The following is a 12,046-nucleotide window of genomic DNA, read 5'->3' on the forward strand; positions in this document are numbered from 1 at the left end:
GGCTTAGAGTTCTTAAGGTACAATAAATAATTTATTGTGCATTAACACATGCAGTTCTCTAACGGCACGCAGTAACTGCGTTAGCAGAAGCAAAACACTAGAAAAATGTCTGGTACATCGTAAACGTGTGCACAAAAATTCTCTTCAATAACTGAATAATTATTATCAATAATTCTTATCCCCATTGTACAGACAAGGATAATAAACCGAGATGCTTTACAACTAGCACAAAACTCAACCAGGAAGCGCCAAAGCCAGGCTCCAGTACAGCCCATCTAACTGCATTTCATCACCACGCTCGACGCTATGTCTGCCATCTCCTTTGACTGCTTCTCGGACTAGCCTCCGGTTTTCTCTTCGCAGCGCTTTCATTTCCAGCTTGTCATCACTGAGTGGCTGCAGTTGTGTTCTACCCAGCACTTCCACTTCCGTGTTTTTCATTCCAAGTCATAGTAACTCCTCAACTTACCGTTTTCAAATGCACTGTCCCTACCCCAGGGCTTTAAAGGGCTAAGCTGTTCGCCAAATGCAGGGGTCCACGGGTACCCAGTTACTTTAGCCCAGCTACTTCAACCAGCTGCTTATTTCTCAAATAACTTGTTTCTCTTCCTCCAATCTTGTCATGCTCAAATTATTCCCTCGCCTACTCTCCTAAGTTTCTACTGCACATCACCCCCCCAAATACCCCGGAAAAGTCGGGCAATTCCGGCGGCCTTGCACCCGCCGGCCCGGGAGCAGCCGTGTGGCCTTCGGGTTCTGTGGTGCAAACGGCCGCGGAAACAGGACTCCCCGCTGCCTCCCTGGTTCCCACAGCACGGAGTCCTCCGCCGCGCCGGCCCCTCTACAGATCCACAGAGCAGGGAAGCGCGCCCCGCAATCTCCAAGCCGCCAGCAACACTCACCTCAGCTTCCACGAGGCTCCATTAGACAGCCCCGCCCACGGGACCTGCCCCTTCCGGTCCGGTTGGGTGTTTCTTCCGCCCGGCGTTCCTCTTGCCTTTTAGGGCGGAAGTGACGTCGGAACGCTGTGATTGGGCGGCGTGGCGGAGAGGAAGCGGCTGCCTTTGCTGTCAGAAAGCTGAAGCTAGTCACCCCGGCCTCTGGAGACCCACTCCCTTCAGCCTCCGCCTCTGGCAGTCGTTGTGTGCAGATGTCACACGCCCGCCTTCTGCGACGGAGCTGAGCTGCCGGCCGCCGCCCGGATGGGCCCGCCAGAGCGCCGTGAGAGGCGGGCGAAGCCGGGAGGGGAGGGCGGCACGGCCGGGTGCGGCGGCTGGGAGGAATCGGGCTGGCGTGTCGACCTGGGCTTTGGGGCTCACACCCAGTTCAGGTTTGGGCGTGGAGCTCTGGAGGCGCACGTCTCGGGATGCTGGGATGCCGTGTGACGGGCAGCCCTGCGGGTGACAGCCCAAGATTGCGTCCGCCCTGAGCAGACGCCGAGCCCGGGATGCTGAGTTGTCCAGGGACCCCCGCAGTCCCTGGAGTGACATTGGTCTGGCTTTGTGTTTCCGCTCTCAGGCCTCTTGAGAGGGAAGTGACCCTGGGCTGGCCCGTCCTTGATTGTAGACTGAGACTGAGCCGCTCTGTTAACAAGAGGAAATTAGTTTTTCTCTCTTTCACTTCTGCCCTCTTCTATCCTTGGGCTGTCTAGAAGTTTTAGAATGAGCTCTGATGGCTGTAGCTGTCTGTATAGAACTGCAGCTGGCATATAACCATAAAAAGAAATATCTCCTGCTGTCACTTATTGAACAAGCCCTCTGCAGCCAGCCTAGAAATTAGACAGGTAGACAAGTGCAGTTGACAGATTTGTCTTCCTGCTTAATTTTTAGGGATTGTTTATCAGGAATAGTTTTCTTCATGTTTTAAAACATGTTCAGCTCATCTTCTATATTTAAGAAAATTGTTTTAGTGGAGACACATACATGGTGGTTGTAGCAGCATAGGTGTTTTGAAACAAGAATGCCTTTTTTTTTTTGGTTGGATGAATGAGAAGGTAAGAAATTGTGGCGATAGATTTATTTCAAGCAGGGGATGAGCATTTGGATAGGTGTATATGTTCCTTACCTCCTGTAGATGCTGTGCATTACATTGTTAGAGGTGAAAAATGTGTTTGGTGGAAAAATAGTTTAGAAGCTTTCAGGCCAGTCGAACCTTTAGACATTGCCAATTGATGTTGTCATCTTTAATCATGGGATCAAAGCCAAGCTTGGTCCATAACTTGAATCCCAGCACTCAGAAGGCAGCCTAGTCTAGATACGGAGCGCTAAGATAGCACATTTTAACCCCCTTCGAGACAGCTTCTCACTGTGTAGCCCTGAATGCCCTGGAACTCTCTGTAGACCAGGCTGTCCTTGAATTCACAGAGATCTGCCTGCCTCTGCCTCCTGAGTGCTGGGATTAAAGGTGTGCACCTCCAGGACAGTTTAAGATAGCACATCTTAATCTTAGACATTTTCTTATCCACTACTTCAAGGACAGAACCTTACATTCTTATCTAAGGCACCAAGCTGCTCACTGTCTGAAGACTTGCAAACCAAAGCATGCTCAGGTTTGTTTAATGCCTGTGTGACACTGCTAATTCACCATTAGAGCATGTGCTTTGAGTGTTTTTGAATGACGATGTTAAAATTGAACTGGGACCACGAATGAAGTTTAGACATCTTTTTTGTTATAGTGTATTTATTGTTAATATATTTGAGAACTGACACTTTTTCATCTGAGCAGCTTTCCATTTGCATAAAATAACTCTTCAAGTATAACTGATTTGGCATAGGGATGGGTGTGGTGTGTACTTTCATCCCTATATATCCTGAACTTTTAAATATTGAAATAAAAAGCCATAAAGAATAATAAACCTGTAATTAATCAAAAGCAACAAACAAGCTGCTTAATTATTAGAGGTCAGATGCATGGTCCAACTTTATGTACTTTCCATACCTGTCTCATCTACATGAACAACCAACAGACAGCTTGTCATTTTAGAGATTCTCACTTTCCTTTTTGAAATTATACCATACTTAAGAAAAAAAATTTTTTTTTGAGACAAGATCTCTCTACATAGTGTTGGCTGTCCTGGAACTATCTGTGTACGACAGACTGACCTCAAACTCACAGAGATCCGCCTGCCTCTGCCTCCCAAGTGCCGGGATTAAAGGCGTGGGTCACCACTCCTAGCTTGATGCCATTCTTTTTAGCTGTTTGAAAATTAGGTTTTGAGACAGTGATCCAAAGTGTTCTTGCCTAATGCTGCCCAATCTTGAACAGTACAATCTGGTTTCTCTGGGCAATTCAATTCTTTCTGTAAATCATTATTTAGAAGGTTTTTTAAGCAAATGATGACAAGATTAAGGGGTAAATAAGCTACAAAGAACTGTTTGTAGTGTACTCTTTGACTTGTAAAGAATATTTAGTAGCTTCTCTTTGTTTGGGGATCCTTTCTCTTAAACTAATGTAGAAAGAAAGTATTTGGCCTAATACATAGATCTGATCTATTCTTGAGTCCAACAACTTTTGGTATGAGAATATGCCTCAGGAGCCTGTTTTACTAAACTGTAGTGTTTGTTTACAAGCTTGTTCAAAGTTCAGAGCTGACCAATTGATTTCCAGTGGGAAGTATTTTTCCCTTTAGTATTATCCAAATTATGGTTAAGGTTATAGAATACTGTAGTTATCTCTCTGTCCTGCCCCCCCACACACACACACACTTCCCATCATATCCATGTCCCCTTCTTGTTTTCAATTTGTCCCTAGAATTAATCTAAGGTCCAGAAATCCTTTCAATTGTATGCATATCTGTGCTTGTATGAGCTCTTACACACACATTATGTGGGGTCAGAGGGTTTTTCTCATATTTCTTTCAAAAGGACCTGTGACCTCGGGTCTCTTAGGAGCTCCTGTCCTGTGGGGTTCAGGTCTCTGCCGCCTCTAGGTTTGCTGCTCCACTTACTTTCTCGGATGGGGAGAGGGCACAAGCATGGCCATAAGTATATGTTGGGGGCAGGTGGGAGTTAATTCTCCTTTCAATGAAAAAAAATCAGTTTCTCTGTGGAGGTGGGCCTGCAAAAGAATCCAACCAGATTTCACGACTAGGACACTTTCCAGAAAATGTCATTAACTTCAGCCCTACAGTCAGCTGTGAGCATTAGTTATCACTTATTTAATACCCATCTTGTGGATCACAATGGCTGAAGAGATCCAACAAACTACTGACTGGATATGATTGGACGTATAAGAAAGCTACCAGAGTGCGCAGCGAAGACAATAATGGGATTTCACAGGGGAGGTGGTAAACTCAAGAAGTTTCTGTTGACCTTGAAATCAGAGCTTTAATCATTGTTAAACTGAAGGAAAATTGCAGGAGGTTGAGTAAATGGAAGAGGAAGCAGAACTCTGCAACAAATACTCAAAAGTGAAGTGGGGACTGGAGCAATGTTTCACTCTTCCAGCCTTGCCACTCAAGTGTAAGGACTGAGTTCAGATCCCCAGCACCCATGGAAAAAGCTATGGTGTGCACCTGTAGTTTCAGCTCTGGAATGAGGAGACAGGAGGGTCCTTGAAGTTTATTGGCTGAATCACTGAGCTCCAGGCCATAGCTTCCCCTAACAATTCAGGTAAATTAGCTGAAAATGAACTCAGTAGTTATTGACTTGAAGCAGCTTGATACACATTAACGTGTGCTATATGTTAGATGTTGCTAGTATAGCTAGTGAAGATGCATTGACCCAAAATTTAGACTTAAAAGCTGTGATTTCACCTTTAAATTTTGCATTTTAGAAAAAAATAATAAGTTGAACGAGCAATTGATGAAGATGTCTGCTGTTGATCTCTAACGTCCATTCACATGCTTACACATGTCCATGTACACATGCACCATACACACTCATTACATAATGTGAGTGAGGTGAGCCAGGCCTGGTGCCACAGACCTGAAGTCCCAGCTACTCAGGAGGCTGAGGCAGAAGAATCTGGTTTCAAGGCCTATGTGAGCTAGAGTGAGCAAGGGAAGGCTGGGCAACTTAGGGTGCTCCATCTCAAAATAAAGAGTAAAAAGAGGGCTGGAGATAGAGCTTGGTGATAGTGTTTGCCCAGCATGCCCAAGGCCCTAGGTTCAACCCCAGTTATTACCGAAAAAGGGATTAAAAAAAAGGACGGGGGGGGGGGGGGAGATATTCTACGGTCTAAAGAAGAAATGAGGGAGGAAAGATTTTCAAGAATGGGAGGACTGGGGGAGGAGAGAGGAAGATGTTAAGGGAGAACTGATGTTATTCTTGTGAAGGGCAGCTGGTAAAGTGCTTGAATTAAGCCCTTTTGGCTGGCTTAAGCATGCAGAATATACCCTGAGATCACTCAGAAGTTGGAAAGGTGCATGAAGATGGACTTGGAACTGGGGAGAAGTTAGTGTTTTGAGCAGCAGGTGGAGAAGAGAGCAGAGGGAGTGACATGGGCCTCAGGACCAACATGCCCTGGGTGTGGCCTCAGCATCCACATGGTAGTTACATGTCCTTGGGCTGACTGTGCCTCTTGAGCTTGTAATGAAACAAGAGTCTTAGTACCTGCTGTATGAAAGTGTTGTAAGGATTAGAGAGCGTATTTGTAACATGCCTTCTCTACCTGTCACATTCATCATGTGTAGCTCTCAGAATTACTTTTGCCTCTGTGTAAAACTCTCCTGCTGTTTTTGGTCTTTGCTGCTTTCTGAAGAGGACAATCTCTGCTTTTCTAGTCTAAACTAGCTGTCTCCCCCACTCCCATTTATCATAGCACATTTATCACACTGTTTCTGTGATTTTGTGCTAGTGTGGTTTTGTGGCTTTGTCTCTTCCACTAGACATTCAGTGTCCAACATTCTTGAATGGAAGAATGCCTGGAAGCCAGGCGGTGGTGGTGCACGCCTTTAATCCCAGCACTCAGGAGGCAGAGGCAGGCGGATCTCTGTGAGTTTGAGGCCAGCCTGGTCTACAGAGTGAGATCCAGGACGTCCACCAAAACTACACAGAGAAACCCTGTCTCGAAAAAACCACAAAAAAAAAAGAAAGAAAAAAAAAAAAGCCGAAAGAATGCCTGGAACATAATAGGCCAAGAAGCGTTTATTTTCTCACAGATTTTACAGGTCAGCAATTCAAAAGTAGCATTGTTGCATTGTTACGAGGTTCTGATTCAGTATCTCATGAGGTTGCAGTAAAAACACCAGCTGTGACTGAAGTAATTTTAAGGCCAGCTAAGGTCAGAGGATCCACACTTCTACAGTGGTTTATTTAGAAGCCTGTGCATGGCGTTAGCTTTTGGCAGAGACCTGAGGCTAACACCTTCAGAACACAATTAGAGAGAGAGCAAGGCATGGCCACAGTGCCTTTTCTAACTGTTTGTGGAAGGGAAGAAGCCACACAATCATTTCATTTTATCTTCTTGGTTACATAGATTAGCCCTGAGTATTGCAGGAGGAAACTGTACCCTGTGAGTGCCAGAAGGTGAGTGTCATTGAAGGACACTGTAAAAATTCTCTATGCAGGTGCTGTTCAGAGTCACTTGGAGAGATGATGTGAATGAGTAAAACAGTGGTGTTGATGGAGGGTCCAGCTAATGTAGGAACATGCAGTCAGGATTGCTGATTGTGTGGTTTCCTTCCCCTATTGGCAAAGGAACAGATGTTGGATTATTAGGGATTAACAAGACATGTCAAGGGAAATCATGACATCAAGGTCTGTAAGACTGTAACTTAGTTCAGCACCCAGCATTTAGCTTGCATGGTGATTGACAAGTGAGTACTTTGAGTCTCGTGGAAATATAACGTCTTCTTGACAGTGGTTCCATTAGGCCTGAGGATATTTTAATAGGTAATTCACTGTGCCTTGCTTTACGTCGGGTGCTCTGCCGGATAGTTTTGGCACAGTTTTTTGCATTAGTCTTCACAATAAGCCTGGAGTTAATCACTGCTGCTTAGATAGAAACTCTGGCTTCGCCCCAAGGATCACAGCTCACAGGTAGTGAGTCAGGGATCCGAACTTAGGCCTTGACACACAGGGGCTCGTGACTTGCATTATGCCACATTTCCCTGTTGTGCTGTGTAATTGAACGTGGACCTAGTCACCTGACAAAGTTAAGAGAAGCTGGGTTCAGAGTTATGCACACAATGTGATTTTACCTCTATCACAGGAAAAAAAGAGAACTGCACCAAAGCTGAGAATTTTTTTCTTGATCATTTAACTTTTTGTTGATTTTCAAATGTTCTAGAAACAGATGTTATAGTCAGAAATAGAAGTTAAAGAAGTAATTTCATCCCAAAAAGTTGACATGCGAGTTTGCAATCTAGAAACTGTTTATGTGTTCTATGAATTCTCTCTCTCTCTCTCTCTCTCTCTCTCTCTCTCTCTCTCATGACTAAGAACTTTGAGCATGAGTCAGCATGTTTTTTGCAATCAAGAATTTCTGCAGACAGTCATTACATTGAGTGAGTGGCATTTGTCCTCTGTTCAGTTTGCCTGGAGCAAGTGCTCAGGTGCTTATAAACATGTAGCAAAGTTCTGTTTGCCTCCAGGTTCAAAGACCAATTGTGAACTAAGTACAACATCTAGAAAATTCAATTTTAAAGAAGTATTTAGTATAAATATTGAATGCTAATACAAATTATCATGGTATAATCTTAACTGCCATGTGAATGACCACATTTCTACCTAACTATGTGTATAGAAGAATTGGCATATTCTGGTAGATCCGTGCTTCTACTTATATCCATCTCTCTTACCAAGAAATTACCAAGTTTTGGAAGAGCATGTGTGTTCTCCCGGAGTGTGACAATAAATGTTGGTATCATGTCAAAAAGCTTTTTAAAAACTAGTTCCCAGATGGACTTTCTTCCTTCTTCATCTGTCTGCTCACTTCTTGAACCCACTCAGTCATGGTCCTTTGGTAGCACTCTGCTCTGGCTGTCCTTCTGAAGCACTCCAGGAACAGCCTCTTCTCCTGGCCTTCCACTACCACCTGTGCTGGGCCTCCTTCCTTTCTTACCAGCCTTCTCTCTCCCGGCGGTCTTTCTTAGTCTACACTTTGCTGTAGGACTCAGTCCTAGGAGCTCTTTCTCCCTGTTTGCAGTTGCTCTGCATCAATCTTCCCTAGTTCCTGTAGCTTTCAACACTGTACATGCTGAGACTTTGAGGTCTGTTAGCTGAACCTCTGCTCTGAGCTCTAGCTTCAAGCATCCAGTTGTCAGTTTGACAATAAACACATGGCTAGGGAATGAACATTTTGAACCAGCACATTCAAAAAGCCATATGGGAGGGGGAAATCCCTTGCTTTTCCTTCACCCTACAGCTTCCTCCAATCTCGCTTTTCTATGAATAGCATTACTATCTGACTCAGTTGCTCAAGCAAGTAATCTAGCCATTGTCTGACTTGTGTGCTTCCTCACCCTCTATTCCTGTGAAAGTCCTTTAGTTCTCCATGTCAATTATATGTCAAAGCTGACATTTCTCATGACTACTATCTCCTAGATTCCTGACTGTATTTTCTACTAGATTCCTGCCTTTATTTTCTCTTGCCCCCTTGCTTTCCCTAGGTAGAGTCCTTTCAAGCATTGTATTTAGTTGTGATGGTCAAGACCCTCTAGTGGCTTCCCTCATCTTTAGAGTAGGAGCTAAGGATTTTAGCATGGTTTACAACTGCGTCATCTGGCCTTGCTCTGCACCAACCTCATCCTCTAATTCATTACCTATTAGATTCTCCAGCCAGAATGACTTCCTGGCTCCTCCTGAACTGCTGCTCACTCCTTCTTGCCCTTTGCTCTTTGCCCTGGCTCTTTCCCTCCTGTCTTGCTTTCTCAATTTAACTTGCTCCTCATGTGTCACCTTCCTCTGTAACACACAGTCTAGTTACACTGTTATCACCTTTCTTCTCTGGGGACACATGGGCGCCCTAAGGTAGAAATGCGCTGTTTCCAGTGTTACCAGGACCTAGAACAGTACCTAACATATGCCCAGTGCTTACAAAGGTAGAGTGGATGAATGAGTCTACAGTTTACTGAAACAGCTGTAGAACTCAGTGGTAAGTTGAGCATCCCTTTCTCTGGTGGAATTTTCCATGACCTAGGTCCAGCTCTAGACGATGTATGCCTTCCTATAACCTTCCTCTTCCAACTTTTGTACAACTTGCTGTCTACTATGTGCAGTCCTGTATACCATATCTTGTGTTGTGTTAGATTCTGTTTATTTTACCTCTACATGTTAGTTAAGTATAAATGTGCATGTCTATGTGTGGTCTGTGCCTATTAATGCAGGGGCCAGAAGAGGGCATCATATACCCTAGAGCTGGAATTATAGGTGGTTGTAAGCTTCCTAATTTGAGAGCTGAGAATCAAACTCAGATCATCTTCAAAAGTAGTATATGCTGAGCCATCTTTCTAGCTCCCACATGTTACTTCTTAACCCAAGCCTCATCTGTCTTCTTTGGTCCTTAGTTGAAACTTTTATTAGCTCTTACTACTTAACTGTAGTGACTTCCTTGTCTCATTCAGTTTTACTAACATATCAGCATTATTATCAGATGGAATTCTTTAATTTATACATATTATTCATCTATTTATATCTTATAGCATATCATAGAGCATTTTATTTACTTATTTTGCAATAGTGGATGCTGGAGAGTGTTGAATGAGTAGTCCTTTCTGAAAATAGAACTGGTGTGATTTTTGTGATAATTTTGATCACAAAGGCTACAGTTATTGAAAGGAATTTATACTTATATAACCCCCGCCTTGTTCCCAATTTTTTAAGAGTTTTTTTGTTGTCCTTGTTTTTTTTTTTTTTTTTTAATTTATCTTTATTTCATGTGCATTGGTGTTTTGCCATGGATGCCAGGTCCCTTGGAACTGGAATTACAGACAGTTGTGAGCTGCCATGTGGGTGTTGGGAATTGAACCCAGGTCCTCTGGAAGAGCGTCCCTCTCTTAACCACTGAGCCATCTCTCCAGTCCTGTTGTCCTTGTTTTAATCAACCATTACAGTGACTGTGGACACATAGTGTACTCTTGACTCATTCCATTCCACAGCAGAGTTTGCTGTGTTAGTTTAGTAGAACTAAAGTAATATTTGTGAGTAATATTTGTGCTTTTGTCTTAAAATGGTTCCATCTTCTCTTTTAAGCTAAAGTCTTCAGGAATTGTTGAATTGCTGAGGAGTTTGAGACACAAGCTGAAGTTCCCATTCCATGGATCCCTTGGGTGCACCTTCCCAGTTTGTGGATGTGGACACCCTACTAAGCTGGGGTGACTCGTATAAAGATGAATTAAGCTCCTCTGACCGCACAGCTGAGACGTTCCAGGAAGACACCATCAGATCACCTTTTCTTTATAACCGGGACATTAATGGAAAAGTGGTTCTTTGGTAACTTTCTCATTATATCTTACTGTGTATGAATCCTCGTTATTTTTCTCTAGAGTACTTTTTTATTCATGTCCTAGCATAATTGAAATATTGCCTTTACACATATAGCCTTATTGTAGACAGAAAGTTTCTCCGGTCCTGCCTGGCCTGGCCCTCATAGTCCCATGGCCCGCTTATAAAATAATCACTCAGAAGCTTATATTATTTACAACTGCTTGGCCATTAGCTCAGGCTTATTACTGACTAGCTCTTACACTTAAATTAACTCATAATTTTTATCTTGTTTAGCCATGTGGCTTGGTACCTTTTCTCAGTTCTGCCTTGTCATCTTGCTTCCTCTGTGTCTGGCTGGTGACTCCTGACCCAGCCTTCTTCTTTCCAGAATTCTACTTGTCTGCTTATCCCACCTATACTTCCTGCCTGGCTACTGGCCAATCAGCGTTTTATGTATCAACCAATCAGAGCAACACACATTCACAGCATACAGAACGACATCACTCATCACCTTATTGGGGTATAATTATCATACAGTAAACTGTACAGATTTACCATGAAGCTCTCCCCACAGTAAGACAGTGATGTTCCCATCATCTTCAGAATTAATCATGTTGGTTTGCCTGTTTTGGACATTTCATGTACATGAAATTTCTACAGTAAAATATGTGAGACTCTTGGACTTAGTATAATGTTTTCACTGTAGTACAAAGTACTACTTTTTTCTTTTTATGGCTCAATAGTACTCCATGTATGCACACTAAGAGCACACTTATCAGCTCACTAGTTGATGAACAGTTAGGTTGTTTATATTCTTTTAGTTATTATGACTGATTCGATTTCTAAACTTTTTAAACCAACTACTTTCAGCTGTGTAAGCATTCTGTCATAATGAAGGAAATATTGCAAGGGGCAAATGTATGATATGATGGCTTTGTGAATTCTGGGGTTGGAACACTTATGCTAAAGCTCTAAGATGCCAGATTCATTTGAGTCAGGCATTTTCTCCTGTTTCTGCTTTTCTGCTATTACTTGACTTGTGAATTAGCAAAGCCAGTATTTCAATGATAGAAGGTTTTGGAGAAGTTAGAAACTAGGCCAGTTATCTCCCTCCTCTTTCCCTTAATTGTTTTTTATCTGTTGGTCCCTCAGGAAAGGAGATGTGGCATTACTGAACTGTACAGCCATTGTGAATACCAGCAATGAAAGCCTCACAGATAAGAATCCTGTGTCAGAAAGTATCTTCATGCTTGCGGGGCCAGATTTGAAAGAGGACCTACAGAAACTTAAAGGTGACTGGACTCTCTAGGCATGTTATTGCATAGGGAGTACTTTGGTGTCTTCTACCATGAAGAAGTGTGTTGGGTGTTTTTTGGAGACAACTGTGCATATAAAGCTGATTTTCTGTTGTTGAAACCAGTAGCCTTTGCAATCCCCACGGTGCATGAAAAGCCAGGCCCTAGGGTTTCACTAGCAGTGCAACTCATCAGTCATGTGCTGCATTTCAAAATGACAGATGTACTCACTAGTTTTATATCAACTTGATACATGCTAGAGTTGTCTAAAAGGAGGGAACATCAATTAAGAAAATGCCTTCATAAAATTGAGCTGTGGTCAAGCCTGTGTGGCATCTTCTTTATTAGTGATTGATGTGGGAGCACCCACTTCATTGTGGGTGG

General features: G+C 43.2%; 2 protein-coding genes across 6 annotated transcripts in view; one reads left to right on the forward strand and one right to left on the reverse strand.

Annotated features, from left to right (window-relative positions):
• Wdr3 (WD repeat domain 3) overlaps positions 1-1,011 on the reverse strand; it is a 30,560-nt gene extending 29,549 nt beyond the window's left edge. The window contains exon 1 of one of the 2 annotated variants that reach the window (XM_052731513.1): positions 903-1,011. The gene's annotated coding sequence lies outside the window, so the exon portion shown is untranslated. Of the gene's footprint in view, positions 1-469; positions 495-902 lie in introns of those variants that run through there. The other variant, XM_052731514.1, reaches the window with a different exon arrangement.
• A 48-nt stretch (positions 1,012-1,059) lies between these two features.
• Gdap2 (ganglioside induced differentiation associated protein 2) overlaps positions 1,060-12,046 on the forward strand; it is a 56,918-nt gene continuing 45,931 nt past the window's right edge. For 3 of the 4 annotated variants that reach the window (XM_052731516.1, XM_052731518.1, XM_052731517.1), the window contains exons 1-3: positions 1,060-1,221; positions 10,134-10,373; positions 11,520-11,659. In XM_052731516.1, the coding sequence (XP_052587476.1) occupies positions 10,198-10,373; positions 11,520-11,659 (316 nt within the window). In that variant the 5' untranslated portion in view covers positions 1,060-1,221; positions 10,134-10,197. The remainder of the gene's footprint in view (positions 1,222-10,133; positions 10,374-11,519; positions 11,660-12,046) is intronic. The other variant, XM_052731515.1, reaches the window with a different exon arrangement.

Source organism: Peromyscus californicus, unplaced genomic scaffold, assembly GCF_007827085.1.
Source record: "Peromyscus californicus insignis strain IS unplaced genomic scaffold, ASM782708v3 Scaffold_9__1_contigs__length_137607984, whole genome shotgun sequence".
Taxonomy (NCBI): domain Eukaryota; kingdom Metazoa; phylum Chordata; class Mammalia; order Rodentia; family Cricetidae; genus Peromyscus; species Peromyscus californicus.